The 27,772-nt window shown below is 40.3% G+C and overlaps 1 protein-coding gene across 1 annotated transcript; it reads right to left on the reverse strand.

Annotated features, from left to right (window-relative positions):
- Positions 1-21,236: 21,236 nt before the first annotated feature.
- Positions 21,237-22,364, reverse strand: LOC118215530 (NLR family CARD domain-containing protein 3-like; the record flags this gene model as incomplete). The annotated part of the gene is made up of 1 exon (XM_035396420.1): positions 21,237-22,364. A coding segment is annotated over one exon (1,026 nt), but the record flags the coding sequence as incomplete, so codon positions are not given.
- Between the last annotated feature and the right edge of the window lie 5,408 nt (positions 22,365-27,772).

Raw genomic sequence — 27,772 nt, forward strand, 5'->3', positions numbered from 1 at the left:
CAGCCATCACAAAGTCCTGACCTCAATCCAATCAAAAATTTGTGGGCAGAACTGAAAAAGCGTGTGCGAGCAAAGAAGCCTACAAACCTGACTCAGTGACACCAGTTCTGTCAGGAGGAATGTGCCAAAATTCCAGAAACTTATTGTGAGAAGCGTGTGGAAGGCTACCTGAAATGTTTGACCCAAGTTAAACAATTTAAAGGCAATGTTACCGAATACTAACAGAGTGTATGTAAACTTCTGACCCACTGGGAATGTGATGAAAGAAATAAAAGCTGAAATAAATCATTCTCGATACTATTATTCTGACATTTCACATTCTTAAAATAAAGTTGTGATCCTAACTGACCTAAGACAGGGAATGTTTACTAGGATTAAATGTCAGGAATTGTGAAAAACTGAGTTTAAATGGATTTGGCTAAGGTGTATGCAAACCTTCGACTTCAACTGTATGTGTGTGTGCGTGAGAGTACCTTTGAGTATGTCTGTGTGTGTTTATACGTGTGTGTGTATGTGTATATGAGTGTGTCTATATGTGTGTGTGTGTGTGTGTGTGTATGTGAGTGTGTGTGTGTGTGCGTGCATGCGTGCGAGTGCATATGTGCACGTGTGTGTGTGTGTGTGTGTGCGTGTGTGCATGTGCGTTTGTGTGTGCGTGCGTGCGTGTGTGAATGTGTGTGTGTGTCTCTACTCCAGTTAGCAGAGGGACGCTGAGGAGTTCCTCATGTAAAATCCAGCACAGAGGGGTGTGTTTTCAGTGAAGTGTGTGTGGAATCTGTGCAGGAGGGTCAGTGTGTCAGAGTCAGAGACGCTGTAGAAGGACAGAGTGCCGGCCGGACGGTCCACACACACTCCTACCCTGTACACACACACTCCTCTATCATCATCATCATCACACACTCCTGCTCTGCGGTAGGGGGAGGGGGGGGCAGGTATGTGTGTTTGGTTCTTATTGTGCCAGACAGCGTAACTGAGCTCATCAGAGTCACTGTGTTTAACGCACAACAGACTCCAGGCGTTTTTATTCCATCCAAACACAGAGTCAGAACCCTCTCCTTTCCTGCTGATTCCTTTATCTGTCACTGCTATATCTACCCCTCCCCCCGGCTCAGACAAACTGAACTCAGCCTCCCAGTAACAGCGCTCACACACACTCTCTCTGCTCACAACCTGGGGCTCATGCTCAAATCTCTCTGGATGATCAGGATATGGATGCTCCTCTTTCCCTGGTGTGTGTGTCACTCTCCTGTTCTCCTCAGAGAGAAACAGCTTTCTGTGCGCTGTGTTTGGATCCAGTGTGAACTGACAGCCATCTGCAAACCAGAGACATTAATGAGATTAATTATCATTATTAATATTCACCTCATTATATGTGTGTGAGCGAAAGAGCTGTGATAGTACCTGCGTGTGTGTTTGTGTACATGTGTGTTTCTGTTTATGTGTTTATGTGTGTAAGAGAGAAGTCTCTCTCGCGCACACACACACACACACACACAAGCACAGCAGTGTGTATCTATGGAAAGTGTTCTGTGTCGATACACACTCACATTTCCTGGGTCCAGGTTTGGTCCTGTTCTCTCCTCCATGGTCCACACTGTAAGAACAGCAGAACAGAATTCAGAATTTTAACCATCCTTTATTTCCACTGTCAACACACCAATGACATTACATGAATAAAAACAAAGACACAATAAAACACAAAACCAAGATCATATGAAAAATCACAAATCTGTCACAAAGGAAACCTATTTCATTCCCTCACCCTATTCCATGTGCAAAAAATCTCCCCTCCCTCCACTGAACATAAAACACCCTTTTAACACACACACACGCACACTCTGAAACACTCAAGCTCTCCATTGCTTTTTTTTTAGTATTGAAACTCCACCAACACTGTGTCCCTGACCAAACCCCTAACTACAACAACCACATCTTGCCTGTCCCCTCCACCAATCATATTTTTCCCACTTGTAGAAACTGCCATTTTTGCCCTGAAATGAAATTAATGAGCTGGCACTTATCTGTCTTTGATTGTATGGGAAACCAAGGATAAAAATCTTACGAATTAATGTTCCCCAGTAACCAAAATAAACTTCCCAAAAAAGAAAGAGAGGTTGCAGTCTGGCACACACCGAAAAGCAATGATAAACAGTTTCTTTCTCCATACAGAATGGACAATGGTGGGATCCTGCCAAGTTCATCACAGAAATAAAACTATTTACTGCAGTGGTCCCGCGCAGCACCCTCCACTGTAGATCCCCAACCCTCTTGGGTTATGCTGGTTTGTACAGTGCCCTCCATGTCCCCCCAACCCGTTTTGTGAGTGTGTGTGTGTGAGGTGCAGTGTGGAAACATTCTTTACTTACAGCAGTGTGAGTGTGTCCAGTTTAGCAGCAGACGGCGCTCTCACTCCTGAGTCTCCCGGGTGATTGTATCTCAGGTCCAGCTCTCTCATGTGTGAGGGGTTTGAACACAGAGCTGAAGCCAGAGAATCACAGCCTGTCTGTGTGACTCTACAGCCTGACAGCCTGCAGAGAGAAGGACAAACACACCTTAGACACTAATATAAACTAACAGGGCTGTATGTGTCAAACACATAGCAGTGCGTTACACACCTTACACACACTAATATAAACAACCAGGGCCGTGTGTGTCAAACACATAGCAGTGGGTTACATACCTTACACAGATTAATATAAACTAACAGGGCTGTGTGTGTCAGACACATAGCAGTGTTACACACTGCGACAAACACGCCTGCCACAGGCCACCGAAGTGGCTTTCTTTGGGGCCCTCCAGCACAGAGACACAGGGAGAAGATGTTCAAATAGTCCGCATTTATTTGCAAGGGTTTGGCAAGATGTTACAGCCAAGTGAGCAGATCTTAAACACTCTGTCATGACAGAGAGCTCCCCTGTGTGGGTGGGGATGGCAGATTTAACCTGTGCGCACCAATTACCTCAATACGCACAGGTGCAGCCACTCCTGTTCTTGGGTCCAATTAGCCTGGCCAATTCTCTCATTCTTAATCAATCATCCAATTGGCCAGGTCTAATTAGCTTGACCCAGGGCAGGTGTGGCTGCTTAAACCAGCCATCCCCACACCACACACACCTTACAGCACATTAATATAAACTAACAGGGCTGTGTGTGTAAAACACATAGCAGTGTGTTACACACCTTCTACAGCTATATATAAAATAAAATGGATGTGGAATGAGTCATTATCAAACACATTTGAGTTTACACCCCACTACAGTAAACAGAACAAATTAATTTTCTTCATTAATTTGTGTGCAGTTTTATTCTTCCAAGAGGAAGAACAGGAACATGCTGTTTCAGTTCTGTGGAGTGTCTGTTTTCACATCAGAAACATCGACATCAGAGTTGTATGTAGTCACATTAGCAGTAGCCCTGATTTATTGAAGGGGTTTTTAGTAGGGGGAATTAAGCTCAAAAAACGGTCAACTAGCAGTGGATATAAGACCAAATTTGGTACAGACACTCTTTAGGATGTACCTCATCATCTCAGTGCCAAAAAATTTGGACACATTAAAGGCTTTTTAAAAGGGAAAATCCATAAGGGAAAAGCCGCCAGAAAAGACCCAAGATTCCTAAAATGTGATGTAATTTAGACATTTTGGCTTATTATGCTAATGTTAGATTTTACATTTATAGTAAATAGACAAGTATTAAAGGATTTTCCCAAAATAACCCATGGACATTTTTTTAAATACATTTTAAACAGCTTTAAACACCAAACATAGGCTTAAAAAAACAGTTGGAATGAGATGACCTTCCAAATGAATCTTTTTCTGAGTGGTATATTTTCAATGGCATATATACATAATTGTTTTTTTAAAAATTTAAAAGACCCAATGAATTAAAATCTATAGATAATTTATTGTTAAAATCTTCATATGACCAGATATCAAGCCCTCTATTGGGACACAACTCATTAGCATTTTAATGCCAAAAAAATTGGCTAATTTCTTATGTTGTAGATAGAAGCACACAGTTGGGTGTAGAGACTATTGGGAATGTATAGAAATGTCGTATCATTGCAAACAAGACCCTGGACTGACCCTGGCCTGATCTTTGGGGAAGGGGGGTGGGGGGGTATGAGGGGGCGGGGCTTAACTAATCAATAAAGGCAGTATATCAGAACAGTGCTCGGTGACTCGATTGGCCATGTATTTTGTGCTGGAAAAAACATTCCCCCTGGATTATGAAGTTAACATTTAGCATGTAACTATCTTAGGTTAGTTTCCCATTAGCACCAAATAAACTTGAGCTACCGTAACTTATACAGTTTACAATTTAGGTATTTAGCAGACGCTTTTATACCAAAGCATGTTGAACAAAGTATCAGAAATCTGTGAACACTGGGGGAAAAAATGTTAGCTCCTCACTGATAATAACACAGAAGGGTGCTGTTTACAAACTGCAAACAAGTTCTAGCTTCTCCACGGTTTCTTGCTATTCATTTCATTTGTTGTTTAATCTCGTTATCCAACTTATCAATTGCCTGTCTTGCTAGACAACTGTACAACGTGCTAGTATTTTACAGTTGATTATGGTTTGCTTTCATCACCATCAAAAATATAGCATGCCATGTCTTGCATTAGCATTTGTGCAAGCTAATCTGTTTGAATAGGGGTTTGAGTAATGTTAGCACGTTAGCATGTGGGATTGTGGGACAACAAGTCTTTAAACAATGCATGTCGTGCATTAGCATTTGTGCAAGCCAATTTGTTTGAATAGGGGTTTGACTGAGTAACGTTAGCATGTTAGTGTGCTATTAGCGAATTGTGAGACACTGCATCTTAGGAAAATGACACCTTTTTGGTGATGGGATACCATATGCATAGGGATGTGGGGTAATCCGATCTGTTGGTTCTAATAGCTGCTGATACTTACCCACCAGTATCATCCTCTGTTGATGCTAAAATCATTGATGGAGCTGCTATCACACACTCCCTGCCTGTTGATAAAGTATCTACCTTTAGTGAATATGCCAGTGATGTCTTCCTACCATAGATAGAGCTTCAGTTGAAGACCTGTGACAGACTTGACATGGTTTGGGATGTATACAAAATAATAGCCGAAAAAAATCAACACGAGAAAAGAGGACATGGCCTCCGACAAAAAGTTGGTGAGATGACTAAGCTTCCATTGAACAAGGAAGAGCTCTTTGAAATGCTAGCTGAGAAAGTTAACTCCATCACATTTGAAACTGGTAAGCAAATATATGTCACTAAAGATAGGCATGTGCTTTCACCAGGTCCTCTAGCCCCAATGCCAGAGTGTGACCATGAGGAGGCAGACACTAGAGTATGCATCCATCTAAAATATGCTCTACAAAAGGGTGCACAGTCAGTCATAATTCGAACAGTGGATACGGACATCATAGTGATCCTTGTTAGTCTGTTTGGACAGCTTGCCAAAGACTACCCAAATATAGGCCTCTGGGTTGCTTTTGGTATGGGGCAAAACATCCAGTAAATATGCATCAATACTATTTTCAAAAAGCTAGGAAAATGAGTTTAGTTCTACTGGGATTCCACTCATTCACAGGCTGTGATACAACTTCACAGTTCCAGGGCAAAGGCAAAAAGACAGCCTGGGCTGCATGGAAATCATTTTCGGAAGTGACAAATGCCTTCATTGCTATGACAGCTAATCCTTTTCAACCGCTTAGCCAGGAATCAAACAGTTTTGCATTGCTGGAAAGATACACCTGTGTTCTGTATGACAAGACAACTGCCATTGAAAAGGTCAATGATCTAAGGAAGGACCTGTTTTCTCAAAAATGTCTCTCAATGGAAAACATTCCTCCCACACAGGCTGCACTGCTACAACATTCAAATCGGGCAGGGTACCAAGCTAGCATTTGGTGAAAAAGTCTGAAAGCTATCCAGTCTGTACCTTCTTCTGAAAAATATGGATGGACCAAAGTAGCTGATTCGTGGACACCTTTATGGACACTCTTGCCAGAGGCTGCCAAAGTTTGTAGAGAACTCCTAATGTGTGGCTGCAAAACTGAGCCCCTCTGTTCTCGAAAGTGTCGATGCCGGGATGCTGGGTTGCCTTGCATAGCATTATCCCAATGTGCTGGAACGTGAATTGGCACACTAGATTATGTCCCTGAAATGAGATCTTATACTGCACGTTAGAAGCTTTTTATTTTTTATTACCTTGTAAAAAGGCTTTAAAACAACCAAGTAAAACAAGACTTTAAAAAGACAAATAATTTATTTTAAAAACACCAGCAGTACAAATGATCGTTGTGGCTCACCTTCTTCCCCTCTGCCCCTACTGACAGTCCAGTACAATAGCTTGAGCCAATCAACTGTACGTGGTTTCAATTGCCTCAAATTAACAAATTACATTCAATTAAACAATTACATTTAAATTATTTACAACCAAAATATTAGCAACCTTGAGATTGAAATGAGTCCACTTGGGTGAAACATAGGTCAATTGCCAACTGTTTAGACAGCCATTTTGAATTCCTTCAATAGCTCACTTCCTGTTTAAGAGTTTTTGGGGGCACCCCTTCTAGGATATATTCGGATCACTCAATGTACGTACCAAATGTTATGCTTTTATGAGGTCCTTTAGGTACCTTTTGCGTCAGCTGCCAACTGTTTAGGTGGCCATTTAGATTTTCTAAAATAGCTCACTTCCTATTTAAAGATTTTTTGGGCACCCGTTCCAGGATGTCTTAGGATCTCCCAGGGGACGTGTGCCAAATTTCATGCTTTTATGAAGTTCTTTAGGTGCCTTTTGAGTCAACTGCCAACTGTTTAGGTGGCCATTTTGAATTTCTTCAATAACTCACTTCCTGTTTAAGATTTTTTTGTGCACCCCTTCTAGGATGTCTTAGGATCACCCAAGGGACATATGTATCAAAATTTCATGCTTCTATCTGCCGCATTTCGACTTTTCGCATAATTCCCCCTACTATTTCTGTTTGTACTCACCCCAGTCTCTGCAGTTTACAATGTGGGTCCTCCAATCCAGCAGAGAGCACTCTCACTCCTGAATCCTGCAGCTCGTTGTCTCTGAGCTCCAGATCTCTCAGCTCTGAGTGAGGAGAACGCAGGACTGAGGCCAGAACACCACAGCAGCCCTCTGTGAGATTACACCAACCCAGCCTGTGGAGAAACCACACACATGCACACCCACGCGCACACACACGCACGCGCACACATGCACGCACACACCCACCCACGTGCACACACACATGCACAAATTCACAGCTGTGACACTGTGCACCTTGGCAGTTGATATATATGTACCTACGCATTCCTGAAATGTACACACAAAAACAGGGAGGGGGTATGTAAATTATGTTCATTAAGTATTCTGACTAATCCACACAAGTCTAAGGCATTACTGTGCTCTATTAACCAACAAAAATAATGAAACCTCAAGCTCGGGAGTCTACTGCAAGGGATTCATTGCCAAACCCTTTCCAAATGATGAACTCATCTGACTTGCAAACATATTCATTTAATCTGCAAACACAAGAAACAGCATTTTTGTGGTGCACTTTACCTCACCTGACATGTTCTTCGGTCCATAAACATCTATACATTTTAAAAATGTTCAATATTCATCACTATGAATAGATAAATATAACTAATGCATATGTGAAACCCATTACCTGAATACACTACTGTTATCATGATAATATTTTCTTCCTAATCTTGTAACCATCAAGTTATCAAACAATTTATAGTTAGCTTAGTTCAGTGTTTTTGACATTAATTTTAAAATTTTCACAAAGGTGAAAATACAAAATACAAAATTGCAAATTCTTATTTAAAGTGACACTGTCATTGACTCTCCGTGGGTCTCGAAAACCATTTCGAAAACACGTTTTGAAGCTCAATGGCGTGCACGGCCATGTTCCATTTGGAGCCAAAACCATAGAGTTCAGTGGTTCCGTGATTGGATGGCAGGTATGCCATCCCACCAAGTTACGCCTTGGCGGGGGCATGCCCCATACGTATACAGCACCGAGAGTTTGGCACTTTTCAGGGTTCCCCACAGAAATAACCACAACAGCCACAGACACTCAGCCCTTAAAAACATTAAATTCTATACATTCTGACCCCATTTCAACAGACAGTTCATAAACAACTTCACATGTCCACACAATAAAGCCCCAAACTAAGTGGATTTTGCATTTTTTCCTTCTTCTTCTTCTTCTCATTCTTATTTTTCCTGCCGCCTATCCCACTAACAACATGTCTCCCCATTGGACATTTTACCGACACCAGCCAAATCTTCTTCACCTACACGACCCAATCAAAAACTCACATACACACGCAAAATACCCATACCTTTTTACCCTTGAAACATTTCCATTTTAAACTGCTAGCCTGCCTGTGGCCTAGTGGGCAAGGTTATAGTCTTGGAAACATGAGGTTGTAGGTTCAAGCCCAGCTAGGAACACATTCTTTTAACCTGCTTTTACCCTCACTAATAATTGTCTACTACTTCTCAATTATTGCTTTTGCACCATATCTACCCGCCGTTCACCGAACATATACCGAACTGAACTGCATTATGACGTACCGTCTGCACGTTCAGTTATTAACCGGCTACAATATTGCAAAGCCATATGAATTCAACGGGAGCTCTTCTGTGCTTACTGGCCTGTGTTCTTCTTTAAAACCACGGACAGGTTTGCTAATGATATTTCAGGCATTGCATAGCTATGTCACGGTGCTGCACTAAAAAAGTCACAGACTGGTAAACCTCCGGTTGAAGGACTGAATCCCGCCTCGCCCTCAGGCAGATAGTTTCCTCTTTTACACTAACGTTTTCTTACGCTTATATTTGCTTTCCCAAAACTCACTCATGGCCACCCATATGCATTTCATGGCGGCAAATGTATTCCTTTTATTAAGACATTACACCAGTTCACTACTCTGCCATTTCCACTAACTATATTTCTTCACTTGGCTACCGTACAAAACCTTGTCAGCAAACGCCACGTTTCTACATTCATGTTACCTCGCCCTGTTCTCTATCTAGCCACATACAAACAATTACTACATATGTACGTTCTGCAACTCCGCATTAAAACATTACATTTAAAATCATGACTCACTCATAATTATAACTACTACTGAACATGACAAAAGCACATCAGTGCAATAGATTACATGTTACTTAACCCTCCACTTCAATGACTAATGTTTTATACAGACTGTTATATATACCGTTCGATAAGGAAACTAAGCTCGCTCATGGTCACTTCATTTACTTCGCACTATAGTCTGTGATCATGTCAACCTTCACCTACATGCCCATTCTGCTAAGAACATATTGTTTCAAGTACGCAATTTCATCATTTCTCCTAATTTATCTCACACTGTTGTTATTTTCTCATATGCAAAGCCTGCTGGGACATATGCGTCTGCTCCTATTCTTCACTATCAAGTTTTCCGGTTCTAGCTTAGCAAAACAGCGGATTCCTGCCTGCAGATAAGCCTTATAAACAAGCCTTATAAACATAATCAAAATGCCTTATAAACCTTACAAACACTAAAAGTGCATCTCCACGAAATAACAGACAACGGAGCAGGACAGAAGGCTACACAAGTTGCGACCTAGTGAGCTCTAATTTTACGAGCTTGCTGATTCTTTTCTCAATCAAGGCTCGTTGGATGGCCGTCAAATCCATGAGTACATACACTGGCCATATTTCACCTGCGTTTCTGATGCATTTACACTTACGCCACGGCACCCTTTGTCACAGCCACTGTTTTACATATATAGCAAACCGAAACTGCTAAACAGTACACGCTCATCAGATTGTACAAATTCACACAAGGATAGCCATAATCCACAACCGTTTCTTACAGGGTCTCTTCGCATTTCTCACTCTCATAATAAAACGCTTTGCAAAAAGAAATGATATCTCATAAAAAACACGTTTTCAGCGTACAAAAATGCCAAGTTACTCACACATACAAGACATACACCATCTATAACTCATTCATTCAGACTGACAAAATCCAGGCCTGCCATTAAAAGTATTGATATCCAAATGACGCCAAGTTATTCAGCAGCAGTTTTCTACATGAATTTCAATGTGTTCCATGAGGCAATTCGAAATATTTGACTCTTTGATCTGACACAAAGTTTGCATGACATTGTAAAATGGTAAGATTACAAAACAAAGGGCCAAGTGACTTGAAAGAACTGAGGAAATATTGGGTAGCATTGCTTTGAAATACATCTTATGTAATTTCAGTGAGGCAAGATAGCCTATATTGTTTGTAGTACCGTAACTTGGCGTCATTTTGATATCAATACTTTTGAGTAACTTGGAATTTTTGTGCGTTGAAAACGTGTTTTTTATGAGATTTTAGTTTTACAGCAGTGCGATTGACAGTCCGGTGCGGAAAAGCCCATCAACCTGAACGAACGATTGCAGAACGAACTCGAGGCTAGCTGACTGTCTGCCGTTATTTTTTAAAATATATTATCAAATGTTTACGGAGTTTAATTTCCATCTGTGACTATACTGTGTCATGTAATGTAATTACGTTATATGTATGACATTAATAATAAAATTATGTTCAGTTATCTTCAATTTATGTTTCTCAGCAAAACGAATATGCTTGGCTAGCATAGCGTGCCAGTGAGCTAGGTAGGCTATTCGTGGTTAGATCACACATTAGCAATATTAACCACAGGGGAAGAACATCGACTACATTGATGGTCAGTCAATCAGAAATGTGTACTGGTGATTTTTTACTAGGCTAATTTTCATATAACTCTCTGCCTGATAGACCTGCTGTTAACCGAGCAAGTTATCATCGTAGGTTTTCGCCACAATCAGTTAATGAGCCAATAACTGTTACTCCACCGCCGTTTGTGGTGTTCACTCGCTGGGTGACTCTAGCTGACCGATCGTTCGCAAGTCACTTTTAAACGAATAAAAATTAACACTGTCAGCGGTGATTGAATATACCAAGTATTTTAATAACTGATCTGCAAACGTGTAAATATGACAACGCACATTGTAGAGCAAGTTTTCCAGCTGGTGCATGAAGACAAAAATAATGTACATTGAATTTCTAAGTATTTGTTTTTTCTTGTAACGACGCTTAAGTTGGCTCCCGATTCGCAGCTCCCGATTTGAAATTTCCGGTCCACCTTAAATCGGTTGCGTTATATGTTCGGATGGTTTCACGGTTTGCAAAGACTATAATTTGCTTCTAAAAGTGATATACGGCTCAAGTGAGAAACTGAACAAAGGTGGTGATTTGAAATTAGTTTTTTTTTTAATTATTTTTTTTATTTTGTTACGTTCACATGACATGTCGCTCTCTGTAATATTGAAATATCAGATACCCAAGTGTCACACATTTTGTTTTCTCCTCAAAATATAATCGTCTCAACATTAGCCTACGTGTGTTTGAGAACAGGAAATAATGTACATTTTAAATGGTGTGGATGAAATATCACTGCACCATATGCAAATAAAACTACAAACTCTCTATATAAACAAATACAGTAATAAAATCCTATTGAAAAATGTGCATATTAGATAAATATGAAAGTTTGGATAAGTATTTCTCCACAATTGTAAAAGTTCAGAAACTTCTGTGAGTAACAACCAACAATAAAAAAATTTAAAAAATTGTCTTCCTAATGTATTAGTTGCTAGTTGTTCATTTCTACCAGCCACCTAGCTAGCTAACCAGACATAACTTCGAAGGCATTAGCAGGCAAATTAGCCAGACAATGTTTTTGTTGTTGGTTGTTACTCACTAGCTAGACATTGGACAGCATAGCTAGGCTGCTGACTAACATCTTTCACATCTAGGTTACTGCAGAAATTATTTTTATTCAGACAGGACAATTAATATGAAACACAACATTAAACTCGGTCAACATTTAACGAACACAACTGTCTGTCAGAAATAGGTGACGCCCACAAACAGCCGATTGTGGGGTAGTGGAAAAACAGTTCTTTTCAGTGTAAGAAAAAGATTTGTTCAAAAGATTCGTTCACCGAATCAGTAGCGTAATGCTTGGCGTCGGTCGGTCGACGGGCCGTGGGGGGGTTGGGGGTGTTAAAGTAAGGTCAACTGGAGAGACATACTATAGCCGCGTTTCCACCGCAGGAACTATACCCCGGAACTAGGAACCTTTTGAGGAACTCAGTGCGTTTCCACCGCAGGAACTAGGGTCTAAATTTAGTTCTGGGGGCTTTGTTTTACCCCCCAAAACGTTCCTGCTCGGGGGGTAGTACTTTCCGAAAGTACAGGAACCTTTTGGGTGGAGTTTGCAGCGCTGAACATTTCTGATTGGTCGAGTACTCGCAGCATTTGTGTTGTATTTATTTTCCGCCATTACCCGCCATGTTTGAAAATATGCAGCGGCAAACCAATTTATTTTCATAATAACTTCAAATCAAACTTGTACGTTATGCGGCGCAGTAGCCTAGTTTTGGTTATAGCCTGTCAACGTCTTGGAATTATAACGTGTGCTCTTCTGTTCTTTTCTTGCTTTAGTATTCGTTTTATAAAATGCTAAGCATTCGTGCTGGGACAGCATATTACGTAGGCTACCAAAACATTCAAACGGATTAATTCGGTTGCTGAATATTTTCTTCCGGATTTTCTTTGTTAGCCCGTTGTAATTGACGCAAAACGTTTTATACAGTTATGTGAGGTATGCGGTAGTTCTGCATAATTAACATTGGTGATACAGTACAAGCAAACTGGAAATCACCATCCGCACTTTTTATCCGGGTAAAATAACAGGTTAATTCTAGTAAGCTTTTTCAGACTGCCGTAATTTTACTCAATTTTACTGCCATTTTTCAATTCCACGAAAAGACCAGGAAGACTATGGACTAATTTATGGTGCATGGTTCGCATCTGTAGGGCACACTTCGCTGCTCGGCTAGCAGTAACTTCGAAGGAAAGCAAACGGTGGCTGTACCACTACTAATTTACATTTTCACGCAAGTCCGAGTTTTCGTTCTATTCTTGTCATTTTGCCATTAGCCTATATGGAATTGACGACGAGAAAGTAATCAAACAGCAAATTGTTTACAACGTGTGCATGTTTTCTGCTGTTGTTGCCAGTTATACATATAAATGTGAATGCATTCTGTCGCTTCGGATGTCAAGACATGAAAGCGAATGTTCGCATAAAAACATAATGAATGTGTTTGAGAGGATATATGAAAATCAATAAATACAAAAGTAACCATATATAGTCATTGTTGGTAACCCGTTGTATAAGTGGAATAAACCCCTCCGGGCTGTCCCGGTTATTAGAAAATAATGTAGGCTACTTCGGTGGTAGTATGGGGTTACGGAAGAAATCATATGACAGACGGACCGACGACAACGTTGCTTTTTCATACGTCAGTGGGCTAATTTGCCTAATCTTCGCGGTACTTTAGACCCCGGTGGAAACGCAGACAACCATTGGCTGAAGGAACCTTTTAGTTCCTGGTAGAGTAGTTCCTGGGACTGAAAGTTCCGGGTAATTTTGGTGGAAACGCGGCTTATGATGATTGTTTGCAGATTTTGATTGGTATTATTTTTCCCATTTTTTGCTCTGCTATTCATATTGTGTTCTGCTATTCATATATTCGTTGCCATGCATATATTCTGCTGACATGTATATTTAGTTGTCATTCATATGTATTGCTGTAATTCACGTCTTTTAATGCTATTCATAATTTTGTTGACTAGTGAACTGAGAATGGTTGTTCCTGAAGGATAAGCCAGTGAGCTGAGAATTTAGTTGGATAAAGATTAGGGGTGTGAAACCGAAAATGAAAACAGGCGAACCGCGGTTCATATATTAGCGAATTATTTTATTTTAATTGAATGTAGTTTTCCGGTTTAAAAAGTAAGGCTATAGACAGAGAATTTCCCCACAGAATATTTAATAGCCAAAGAACCAAATACTTTCTTTCCCTATTTTTAATGAAATTGTGTTTTCAATTTTATTCTAAACAATTTAGTATGAAAGAATGTTTTTGATATGGCCATTTTATTTTACTAAATTTACCAAAAGGTGTCGTTTTAGCCCTAGATGCTGAATTCTTTACCGTGACTTGTTCTAACAGCTGCTTGAAAGAGAAATAGCCCTAGATGCTGATTTCTTTACCGTGACTTGTTCTAACGGCTGCTTGAAAGAGAAAGTACTGATTTACGTTGGCTAAGTAGATATAGGCTATCGTTTTCTCATAAAGTGTAGTCGATAAAATAGTAGCCTAGTAGCCTAGCCTACTTTGAGACCTGTTTTTAAAAAAGGCTTGTTATTTCATTGAAAATAAACAGCACACTTGACAGTGATGTTCGATTATTATCCATTTATTATCCATATTTCCATACCGTACCCACTTTCCTCACCAGAGACTCCTCATTCGCTACAGCAAAAGGAACAAACTATTGTTGTGTCGTTTGCGAACGATTCGGGCAAGTGTACTGTACTGTTGTGTCGGTCTCGAACGATTCGGGCAAAGGTACTGTTGTGTTGTTCGCGAACGATTCGGGCAAGTGTACTGTTGTTCGCGAACGATTCGGGCAAGTGTACTGTTGTTCGCGAATGATTCGGGCAAGTGTACTGTCGTTCGCGAACGATTTGGGGCGGGCGTAGTACGTTCAGTGAACGAATCACTAAACTGTGAACAATAGTCAGTCAATGAACTACCAGTTCACGTTCGCGAACGAATCGTTTCACGAAGTGATTCAGTACACTTCGTTCATCCAAAAGATTAGTTCTTTAGAACGAATCGTTTGCGAACGACACAACACCATTGTGGGGATGTGGTACGGTGCCATGCGGCCATCGCCGCGTGTAGTGTGGCTTCGTCGTAAGCGAACGTTCTGAAAAAGGTAGTTTGCGGCGAACAAAAATGGATGCTGGACTGAGGGAAATGTTCCCCGATGGGTATTTCAATTGAAGAAGGGGAGTGTGATCCGTTTTTTCAATAATGTTAATGCTAACGCTAGCCAGTGTTATTATTGTTCACTAGCTAGCTATTTTTATTTATAATCGATGATCACAGAAGCGGCTGTGAGCACAAACGCTCTCATCACCATGTCTGTTTAATGCAAACAATTTGGAATGTTCGTAAAAAGCCGTTCAAATTGTACGTTCGCCTCTGTTCGCTGAATTTGAACGCACCTATTAGCACTTTGCAAATATCATTCGTTTATCATTTTCTTCAAACAACATGACCCTCAAGTTCACAATTGTTGCCGTTGTTGCAAGTTTAGCTTTGGCTTTGACTCACAGGCACGAGTTAGCTAGCTGCGATAGACCTGCGATATTGTACCTGCTAACAGCTGAAGCAGTGCCGGAGCCGTGTACGAGCTGGGCTACACTTCAGTTCATCTGGCACGATCTTACAGCAATGCAACTACGGCATCAACTGGAATTACACTGCATTGCCATCTAGCGGCTGTATGAGAACAGCACAACTGATTACTGCCACTAACTTTTACTGCTGGTAGACACTACATTTTTTTAAAAAACGTGGTGTCTTCAAAATTCCACACATTGCACCTATTTTATGCGTGTCCTTGCCCCATAATCTGTCCATTCATTTTATTCTTGCACGCTTTTGCGAATATAACAGGCTAATTATTGCGTTGCATTGAATTATTATTGTAACAATGATAATAATAATGATAATAAAAGCCTGATGTATTAAGTCATTTTTTTCTTTTAAAACCCCTTATCAACATGTTTGGTAGACCTTGTGGAGTAATATAAACTGCACAAAAAAATGTAATAAGTGGGGGCATTGAAAGTTATTAGAATACCTATCTAAGAAATACTCCTGTAAATAATGTTATTCTTTAGACGACAGGAGCTAGAGCCAGAACATTGATCTCTGCATCAGGATATTTCTCACAACAGGCCTGTTTACAATGGTATAATATCCAGACTATGACTTCGGACTAGAACCACAGAAGAATGACTAAACTAAACGATGTAACACTGCATCTAAACAGTAGCTTACATGTTGTTCAGATGGACACTCTCCCACCATGATGTACACACATACCGTGCCGGTGAGTTAATGCCCAGTTTTACATTTCATTCACAGTCCTTTCAGAAACACCACAATCCTGCAGTACACACAGGTGTGTGATGAAGGAGTAAAACTCCCCTTCATCAAAAGGTCAGGGTGTGAAAGAGAGTGGAGTAAATTTATGAATTTAATTAGAGTTCATACTATAGCAGATAGTGAATAATGGAGATGAATGAAGACTGCAATGTGTGACAGACCTGAAACATTTTACTATGCAGGTGGTCAATCTTTTACCATGTCAATCAGACATTCAGCATCCAGTCATCACCTGTGACCTGATACTACAGACTCCACTGAAACCTTACATTCTGGTCAGGAACCACAAACCTGGCGACCCTCATAAGGTTGTATCATACTTTTATTTGCTGTGATAGAGGAGTAAGATATATATGGGCAAAGAAAGAATGCTGGTGGACAGAGGAGTAAACTGAGAGAGAAAGAGCTTTTTAATATTTCACTGAATAGAACTATAATTACAAATTCTATTAAGTTAAGATCACACAATACACAGCACTACTCACCCCAGTCTCTGTAGTTTACAGTTTGGACTCATCAGTCCAGCACAGAGCAGCTCTACTCCTGAATCTTCCAGGTTATTGTAGCTGAGGTCCAGATCTCTCAGGGGTGAGTCTGATGACTGGAGAGCTGAGGCCACAACATTACAGCACGTCTGTGTGAGTTCACAGTTGTTCAGTCTGCAAAGAAGAGTTAATATGTTATAGTATTATTATATTAGGTATACATGAAGCATGTATCTAATATGGGAAATGTGCCAATGATAGTGTTCAGCGATGAAGAGTGAACCTGAGGATTTTAAGGTTGATGGTGTTCTGAGGAAGATGTCTGTGCTACACTCTCCAACTGCAGTATTTTGGACCTGAAAATTAAACATCCTGCTGGACTGAAATCTGACAGTTCTACAGATGTAATTCTGACCCTAATGGCCCATTTTCTTATTCTGTAAGTTCTCTGAATTGGAGCAAAGGGCTCATCTACCTTTTCTATGATCTTTTCTCTAGGCTTAACCCTCCCATCCCATCCCAGAAGTACAGCTGCCATCTTTCAAAGTGGACAGTGAGCTCACTGAATGTTTGGCACAGCTACCACCAAAAGGAAAGATGCAAAATAATAATAAACTTAATAATAATGATAATAATCTTCCAGAGAGGACAGTGAGTTTGTTTCTTTAGTTTTGGTTTTCTGTGACAAACTACCCACAGTATTGCATCTAAAATACAGTTAATAGTATATTCACTTTAGAAGCAGAAAGCACAAGGAAGTTATCTGTTCACATAAAACCAGCTGTGTGTCCATTCTTCTGGTGTTACATATGACCAGGTAGAGAAACAAGATAATCCAAAAGTCTGTAGGAACTCCTGTTAATGATACCTTTGAGATTATTTTGTTGAGATTGTCATAAATTTGATGGCGGTGCCCAAGGAGACACCATTCAGCCTGTTCTGGGCTCTAGGAAACTTCTGAATTCCTGTACAGGTGAAGTTTTAGCCTGAGACAAGCCAAATAATTAACTCAAGTACAGGCACTGAGGTCAGAGGTCACTTTTGAGAAGACCTCACCCATTATAACCTACAATTTCTCAACATTCCTATATTCACTCTATCTACATGCACTATGTTGGAGATACTGAGTAAGCCTACACCAGAATAAAGCAGAGACCAGGGTGGTACTACTGGTCTTGTAACATGGTGCATTTACTGCCTGCCCTAGTCACCCAACACAGAAACATAAACATTTAATTCATGACCAAACATATCCCTCCCAAACCAAACTTAACATAATTTTAATCATGACATTGAAAAGACGTGTTATCCTATCAAGTGTCTTAAAAGTAAAATATAAAAAGAGGTGTAGATAAGTCTCTCCTTTGTTCTCTTCTAATCAGTAATTAATTGTGCATAGACCAGGAAGAGAAGGGGGGGCCCCCCTCTTTGAAACACATGGCTGGGATTTAAACAACATTTGTTCTTACTATTAAAACCTACAATTAAAAGCAAGGATTGTATTGTATTCACATACAGTGTATTTACTTGTCCAAGTCCAAGTTGAGGACAAATGTTGATTGAAAACAGGCTTTAAAGTGTTGACTTGTTAAGCAGACATGAGCCTTTGGTCTTGTGTCTCAGCTTTGTCTTTCTTCTCAGCTGTGTGTCTTTGGCTTTGATCAGTTTTAACGTGGGAGAGACAAGCTGTGGTTTTGTTTTGTCTTTCATTCATCTCTTTCATAATTATCTGTTACTTCATTTCCAGGACTGTCTAATTTTGTTTTTGATCATGTAGTTGAGCCTGTGTTATTAAATTAGATGTTTAATTGGGCCCTATTTTCTCAGTCAAGGCACAACTGTCAAACACTAGCAGCAATTCAAGGCGCTGGTGAATTTGGGTATTTCAGTCATTTCTTGACTCCAGGCACTAGTGCAACTGCGGCACAGTTATAAAAGAGGTTCAATAAGAATAAAATGACTGTTGGTGTAGTTGGGTTTGGTTTCATTATTGCCAATCAGATCACCCCATTTATTTCCCTTTAGGAAACACAGCCAAATGCTAATGTTACCATGGCTGAAGAGCAAGCGTGTTGTGATCATCTCTACTGAAGGGAGGAGAGTTTTCTCTAGCATAACTAGAAGTCTGTACAACATTAAATTCCTAGGCCTTGCAGCAGGGCCCCTCCGTATCCAGGCACCAGACGTGCATGTACGTGTGTTTGTGTGTGTCTGTGTGTTTTCTTTCTCTCTGTCTTTTACATTTGTAGTAGTTCAAACTGGTGAGCTTGGCTTTCCTCCTTAACCTCCCCCCTGCCATCCTGCCAGGGAGAAACCGGCTATGACACCATGCTGCCCAGGACTCTGAAAGCAACTGATAGATAAAGACCAAACTATTATTACTGATATTAATTATTTAATTATTTAATTGTTTATGTAACACTTAATGCTAAGAGGTCACCGTGTGCTTATTCAGTATTCATGCTATATGACTAGACACAGCAAATCATTTATTTATTATTTTTTTTATCTTACTATATGCTCATGTATTAACCATGTACCAACTGCCCCTGCTTTCTTCAGTTCATTTTGTTTGTAGGTACTGGACTCTTTCTGCAGAAATAAATCCTATTTCTTATGTGGATATATCTTGTCATGCCTGGTTATTCTAAGGGGAAAATTTTCTCTGCCCAACACTATGAACTATTGCAACCATTATGAGAACTTCTGCAAACCAATGAAGATGAAACTGAATAGTTTTGATTAAATTTTTTGTTAATATTAAACAAAAACAGTGTGTTTTCTGTTCATATGCCAGTTTTAAAAGCTATAATAATAAACGGTTCTGTTCCTATGAACAGTTCTGCGGGGAGAATATTCCCAGTCTGGACAGGAGCAGGAGGCAGCTGGCAGAGACAGCCTCCAGTCGACCTCTCCACCGCGCTGCTGCCGCTACTGTTTCAGCTAGGCAGGTATCACGCTTGTGCACCAGAGGACAGGAAAGAAGACAGTGCATTTTGTCTGGATTTACTACAGCTTTTTTGTTTCTTTGCTGTCAATTTTTGTTTCATACCACTATTTAAAATAAACAAAATAAATTCTCTACTTCAACTAAGTGTCATTCATTTCAGACATGCACTTAATAAGGGGCGACATAGCTCAGGAGGTAAGACCGATTGTCTGGCAGTCGGAGGGTTGCCGGTTCAAACCCCGCCCTGGGTGTGTCGAAGTGTCCTTGAGCAAGACACCTAACCCCTAACTGCTCTGGCGAATGAGAGGCATCAATTGTAAAGCGCTTTGGATAAAAGCGCTATATAAATACAGTCCATTTACCATTCACTCACTAGTGAAACGGCTCCACAGCCAATCAGTCTGTGCTCTGTAATCTCTGTAGCGATCGTCACATGTGACTCTGCTTCTCTCTGTATGAAAGTCCTGTAATGTGTCCTCTGTGAGGTCTATGTCACATCCATGGCATATGGCTATGTAGTGTAGATCACAGCACACCACAAAGAATGCACTGACTTTCTGAGGGCTGTACAGTAATGTACCATCCAAAATTCGAAACTTCATTTTCAACATTCCAAAGGTCCACTCATTGACCTAGCCCAGCCAAACAAATATTTTAAAGCAAGTTTCCAGTGCATTCTGGGCTCATTGTAAACATTATCTGAGGGGTGTAAATGTCCCACCTATATCATTCAAGTAGCTTATTTATTCAACTCAAGAATTATTGGCACCCAACATGAAAATGAAAAGTCTTTGCATTTGATGCTGCATTTGATCAGGTTTCAGAACATTAAATGAGGGCACTAGCTGTTAAAATGATTCAATAATCTTTACCAAATTCTCACTAGCCAAACAATTTTATTATACTTTACTCTCACTAGAAATAGAAAGTCTGAAAATATGCTGTCATTTATCTACATTATTAATGACATAGTACTCACATGGCCTTCTGGCAGTTCCCGACTACTGGTAGCAGTCTCTGATGACCTGCTGCTGATGTGTTGTAGGTCTTCAAGTCAAACTCATCCAGGATCTCCTCTGACATCAGTAACACAAAGGCCAGAGCTGAACACTGGTCTGATTCCAGCTCTGTATCAGAAAGTTTTCCTGATCTCAGATAATTCTGGATTTCCTGCACTAGAGAGTTGTCATTCAGTTCATTGAGACAGTGGAAGAGATTGATGGTCCTCTCTGCTGAAGACTCTTCTCTGATCATCTCCTTAATGTACTGGACTGTTTTCTCAATGCTCCGTGATCTGCGTTCTGTCTTTGTCCTTAGCCTTTGAAAGAATGTAACAATGGGATTTCTTTTGCGTCTTAAGAAAGTCTCACCGGAGTCCAGAGAGAGGCCAAGAAGGAATCGGAGGAAAAGGTCCAGGTGTCCATTCTTACTCTCTAAGGCCTGATCCACTGCACTCCTGTGTAACTCAGATAGCTGCACTCTGTCAATGCAACGTTTTTTTGCTCGGAGTACATTTCTGTTCTTATTTACGCATGAATGAAGCACAAACAAGGCAGCCAGATACTCCTGAATGCTCAGATGCACAAAGCAGTAGACCATCTCCTGATACAACCCACACTCCTCTTTGAAGATCTCTGTGCACACCCCAGAGTACACTGAAGCTTCACTAACATCAATGCCACTCTCTCTCAGGTCCTGTTTATAGAATATCAGATTGCCCTTTTCCAGCTGTAGAAAAGCCAGCCTCCCCAGTTTCAGGATGATTTCATGTATCTGATGCTGACATCTTCTTTGAGCTTATCTTACATTGGTACCTATGATACTTCTGATTCTTCACATTTGTCTGAATTAGCAGGAATTGTGTGTACATTTCAGTCAGAGTTTTGGGCAGATCTCCATTCTCTGCTTTACTCAACATTGTCTCCAGAACAGCAGCAGAAATCCAGCAGAAGACTGGTATGTGACACATGATGTAGAGACTCCTGGATGACTTTATGTGTGAGATAATTCTGCTGGCCTGGTTCTCATCATTGATTCTCTTCCTGAAGTACTCCACCTTCTGTGGGTCATTGAAACCTCGTACCTCTGTCACCTGGTGGACACACTCAGGAGGAATCTGATTGGCTGCTGCTGGTCGGGAGGTGATCCAGAGGAGAGCAGAGGGAAGCAAATTCCTCTTAATGAGGTTGGTCAGCAGCACATCCACTGATGATGACTTTGTTACGTCACAGCAGTCCTCATTGCTTTGGAAATTTAGAGGAAGTCGACACTCATCCAGACCATCAAAGATAAATAAAACTTTGACTTCATCACCATCAACACTTTTGATCTCTTTCAGCTGTGGAAAGTAGTGCTGCAGAAGTTGCATTAGACTGAATGCTTCTTTCTTCTTCAAATTCAGATCTCGGAAAGGAAGAGTGAAGATGAAATCAACATCCTGATTGGCTTTTCCTTCTGCCCAGTCCAGAATGAACTTCTGCACAGAGACAGTTTTCCCAATGCCAGCGATGCCCTTTGTAAGCACAGTTCTGATGGGTTTCTTTTGTCCAGGTAAAGGCTTAAAGATGTCATTGCAGATGATTGTAGTCTCCTGTGTGATTTGTTCCTTGGATTCTGTCTCAATCTGTCTGACCTCGTGTTCATTATTGACCCCACCACTTCCACCCTCTGTGATGTAAAGCTCTGTATAGATCTCATTTAGGAAGATTTGTTGGCCCTGCTTTGGTAAACCTTCAAATATGCACTCAAACTTCTGCTTCAGATGAGTTTTCAGTTTCTGCTGGGACTCTTTTTATGGATTCATCTGAAGGGAGGAAAATCAGTGTTAATTCTTTCATGGTTGCATTGCATCTGAGCATAACAATAGTAAATTAAAGATTTCTGTATGGTCTACAGCTGAGAGTGTGTCACATGCATTAAGGCCAACCAATCAAATTCAGCAGGCTTTCACTTTCATTACAATTACGAGCGCATGTGTGCCAGGTTAGTGCATTTGGACATATGAACAGGCACTGTACTGCACACAGCATATGTATTCATCCCCTGCAACTCCTTCATAAATGTAGCTCCTGTTGTCAAGCAAAATATTACTTCTTTGTAAATGTCTTCTATTTTTATATCTAAAGCATATTTGATTTTATATATTGGTTCATGCATCTGTGGCAAAAACACATTTGCCCTTGAGAACACACTTATTATGTATTTAATATCAATTTGTTTTATTAAATTTGTTATTAAAAACACTTTGCAGAATGCTGGCCAGTATGTATGAGGTCATAAATGCAAGACTCAGTTCTAGCTCTTGGGTTTTGCTCACCAAATCTGAACACTTCTTTAAAATGAACATTTAAATGTTTTCCTCTAAGTAAAGGATACTGTATATTGCAGACAGAATGAATGAAAAATCTCAGGATAAACTTTGCATAAAAGTACATCATAAGCAAGCATTAGCAGAGCCTCACTTTGCACTATTTGGTGTTCATTCTAAAGAATACTCTGAGATGTCACATTAAAAGCCCAAGACAATTACTGGAGTGGGTCTGTAAGATGTGTGGAGACAACTGATAATCAATCTTCACCCAGTCAAAGTCAAGAGTAATCTTCTCATATTAATTTCTCTAAATGCTGTCCTGTCTTAAGGAAGATACTATTTTTAATGGGCCTGGGGGATAGAATGATAGCGATATGTACCGCGATAGACACTTCATCAATAGCAATAAGAAAATTGTTCAATAGAATGTTCGATAGTTTCACTTAAATGCATTAAATGCAAACCGCCAGGAAAGCACATACAAATGCGCAAAGTTCAGTTGCATGAACAAACCCCAGGCGTGCTCCCTCCCTGGCTCACAAACAGCCTATAATATCCCTTGTAAATGGAGCATGCTACGAGTGACACGTAAACAACCAATCATTTAACAGGTGTATGTTCAGTTGCACCATTGACATGTGACACAACAACAGAAACAGCGTGGAGTGACAAAATGAGTGCAGACAGATGAGGAAATTGTTGATAAAAAAGGACAGGTCAGCTCGCCAGTATGGCAGTTTTTTGGTTTTTAAAGTCTGACTGATATAGTTTCATAGTTTCATTTAATAAAGTTTAACAAGGCAGGGTACAACAGCATAAAAACACAGTTTTTAAAGTGAATCCTGAAATGCGTCAAACATAACAGCGATCAACATCATAAGCAACATATCAGAACACCGTTGTGTGTAAACTGTGCAGGAAAACCGTCCTGACCAAGAGCGGGAATACAACAAACTTATTTTATCACCTTAGCTGCTTCCACCCTTTGGAGTACGCTGTCATAAAATTTTTCCCGACCGTGAAAACTGCCTGACTCGTTTACATTTTGGACAGATGTGGCTACTGGGTAAATCTATCATTGTTTCCGTCGCAGCACTTTCGACACAAGCAATATTGGAAGCGCTATCCTAAAATTTCTTCTTACCGATGCCTAGTCCGATTCACAGGATATAGCCTGTGGGTATGAGCCCGCCATTGGCCGACTATTTCAGTCGGAATTCTCCTCCCCTTCCGCTATCTGCGTGTTACTGTTTTCAAGGGCTCCGTCTCTGCATCCTGGGCTTAGCGCCGCCCAAGATGATTGTGATTGGTTTAAAGAAATACAAACAAGCCAGAGCGTTTTTTTCCCCTATACCGGAATGATAATGGGGTGAGCCAGACCTTTCTCCAGCGCTGGCACAGCGCTGAAACGAAGTGTGGAGATAGGTCTGGCTATACAAGACTACCGTGAAGAGTGCCTGACCCGCAACCATAGAAATGTGTTAACAGGGCGGCACAATTATATCGAGAAATACCATCTTTGGGGAAAAAACCCTATATTCTGTAAATGAATTTAGATCAAGCTACCGTGCATAAAAACATAAAAATGCTCGTCAGTCACCCACTTTATCTATTTATAATGTCATCATAGCATCATAGTGTTTAAAACCATAAAACCACCCCTTACCAAAAAATTTAATTAAATTAAAACTGTAGGCTACACGTTAACGATAAATATAGACCTCCTAGTCTGACTTTGACAACTTTGGAACTAAACTGGCTCTCGTTTTATTTAATAACACTAAAAGTAAAATTATTACCTGTGCGCCTTGATAAATAAGTGGTTAAATTCAAAATAAATTGGTTAAATTCAACTTTTTTTTCCCTAGTCTTTTTTAAAAATAGGTCAATAAAAATGATTAATAATTATCGATATCGACTGAAATGAAACATTTTATCGTGACACATTTTTCATCTATATCGTCCGGCCCTAATTTTTCAGATACAATTTTAACAGTTCTAACCAAATTGCACCCTTTTCTCTTCACTCTGGATTTTAATCTTTCCAAAGCCCCCTCCCTGGTGGAGTCAGAAATATCACAAGCTGTAAATGGCAGCTGGAAAGACAATATAACCAGCAACCCTCAGGCCATGAGACAGTCTCACAACCGTTTCAACCCACCAACACTCGTAGACTGGAGGAAAGAAGATTAACAAATGGCCGGGACACACAGGCCAGACGAAAACCTGGGCTGATCAATACCCACATTATGGACTGAAAGATCAACCACCTGTCCTTTACATCCCATCCCAGCTCTCCAGTCTATATCCAGCAAGATCTTTCCTTATATGTCCTCTATCATTAATGCCCCACTTGCCTCTGGCCACGTTCCTTCTGACTTCAAGATTACATTACATTACATTACATGATGGCTTGTGTAACTCCAATCCTTAAGAAACCTACCTCAGACCCCTCTGATGTAATGAACTATCGACCTGTATCACTTCTGCCTTTCTGTCCAAAACCCTTGAGCGAGTAGTGCTTAAACAAGTATCCTCTTTTCTCCATCAGAACAACCTGTTTGACCTTTACCAGTCTGGCTTTCAATCTGAGCACTCAACAGAGACTGCCCTCCTGGCTGTGACGGGCACACAAGCCACTGCAAGAGCCTCACGCCTCTCCTCTGTCCTGATCCTCCTAGACCTGTCTGCAGCATTCAACACAATTAATCACAAACTACTCATCTCCACTTTGGATGAGATGGGCATTTCTGGGACTGCCCTTTGAGATGGGAATTTCTGAGACTGCCCTTTCTTGGGTTGCTTCCTATCTTGCAGATAGGTCCTACCAGATCACCTGAGTGGGGTCTGTCTCTGCACCTCACCCCCTTGTTACAGGAGTCCTGTAAGGAACTGTACTGGGGCCTCTGCTGTTCTATATATCTCATATAAAACACGTTTTCAACATACAAAAATGCCAAGTTACTCACACATACAAGACATACCCCGTCTATAACTCATTCATTCACACTACAAAAATCCAGGCCTGCCATTAAAAGTATTGATATCAAAATGACGCCAAGTTACGGTACTAGAAACAATATAGGCTATCTTGCCTCACCGAAATTAAATAAGATGTATTCCAAAGCAATGCTACCCAATATTTCCTCAATTCTTTCAAGTCACTTGGCCCTGTGTGTATAAGCATGCAGTACATCGACAGGCTAAACATATGTGTGGATGGCTTTCTCACAGTCAAGATTGATTGAATAGGCGTCTATATGTCCAATTTGTATTGGTATGTATGTATTTCGCTGCCCAGCCTTTCTGTTGCGTGAATGATTGTATGTTTCTTGTTATAAATGTCTGTTTGTAAATGTGAATGTAACATGCTGCGAGGGAAATGTCCCCATGGGGATAAAGAAGTTCTCTATGTATGTATGTACAATATGTATTTCACATGCAGTATTTATTGTACGTAGCAAATATACAGTAACTTGTACATGTACTAAAATTCAGTTCAGAAGCAAGTATAAACATGTTTTCTGGAGAAATATGCTTCCTGTAGTTACTCACCAGCAGTTTTCTACATGAATTTCAATGTGTTCCATGAGGCAATTCAAAATATTTGACACTTTCATCTGACACAACGTTTGCATGACATTGTAAAATGGTAAGATTACAAAACACAGGGCCAAGTGACTTGAAAGAATTGAGGAAATATTGGGTAGCATTGCTTTGGAATACATCTTATTTAATTTCGGTGAGGCAAGATAGCCTATATTGTTTCTAGTACCGTAACTTGGTATCATTTTGATATCAATACTTTTAATGGCAGGCCTGGATTTTGGCTGTCTGAATGAATGAGTTATAGATGGTGTATGTCTTGTATGTGTGGGTAACTTGGCATTTTTGTACGTTGAAAACGTGTTTTTTATGAGATGAGTATTGTACCTTACAGGATGCATGTTTTGTAGATGTTACAGTGACCTTTGGTAAGCACTTATTGCATGTTGCTTTGGATAAACGTGTCTGCCAAATAGATGTAATATAATGTAACGAAAGAAAGCATTATATGTATGTATATGTGAATAACTGGGGATGATATGATACATGTGGTGGACTGTGAACAATATCAACTGAAATGCAGGAGATACATAGATGGGCACACTGAACAGTTATGAGGTGGTATAGGGAGCTTATGATCCTAAGTACTGTGTGTATTGAAGGAAAAGTAAAGTATATCTGTATATAGATTATGCCTACGTAAGTGTCTGGATCACAGATTGACCTCCATAGAAAGGTATCTAGAGAAATGAAGGGTACAATCATAAGATTGTGCACCTCCGTACTATCACTAGATTATGGGGCAGTATACTATGCAGTTTCTCTCTTCCTGCAGGAGTGGGAGGGGTCTCTTTGTCTGGACAGGGTGTCACAGGCCTGTTCCTGTCCAGGCCTTATTTGGGCAAACAAAGGAAAGTGTGTAGTTCACATTTGCTCAGGATTGCATTTAAGGGAAGTCTGAAGAAACATTCAGGGAGAAACTGCTTAACAGTTCTCCTGGTGCTTTGTTGGTTAATATGTTCATGTTTATTTGTCTTAGCCAGCATGTAATCCTGTGTACAGCTAGGTATTGGATGTGTTCATATTTGCTCTCACTGACTTAACTGGAGATTATTAGTTTATTAGTAATTATTCATTATTATGTTTATTAGTAAACCATCATACTTTCACCATATTTCCATCTTCCTTTTGCAGCTTCAAAAATACCTAGATTCTAATTATAAACCCCATGAAATCCAGAGCGTATATTGTTAGGTGTGACAGTGTTCCAGGCATGGTGGATGTATGCCTGCATTGCAGAGTCAGCCCTCACACCTCACTCACAGCAAGGAAGGTACACGTCG

The sequence above is a fragment of the Anguilla anguilla genome, chromosome 16, assembly GCF_013347855.1.
Source record: "Anguilla anguilla isolate fAngAng1 chromosome 16, fAngAng1.pri, whole genome shotgun sequence".
Classification (NCBI taxonomy): Eukaryota; Metazoa; Chordata; class Actinopteri; order Anguilliformes; family Anguillidae; genus Anguilla; species Anguilla anguilla.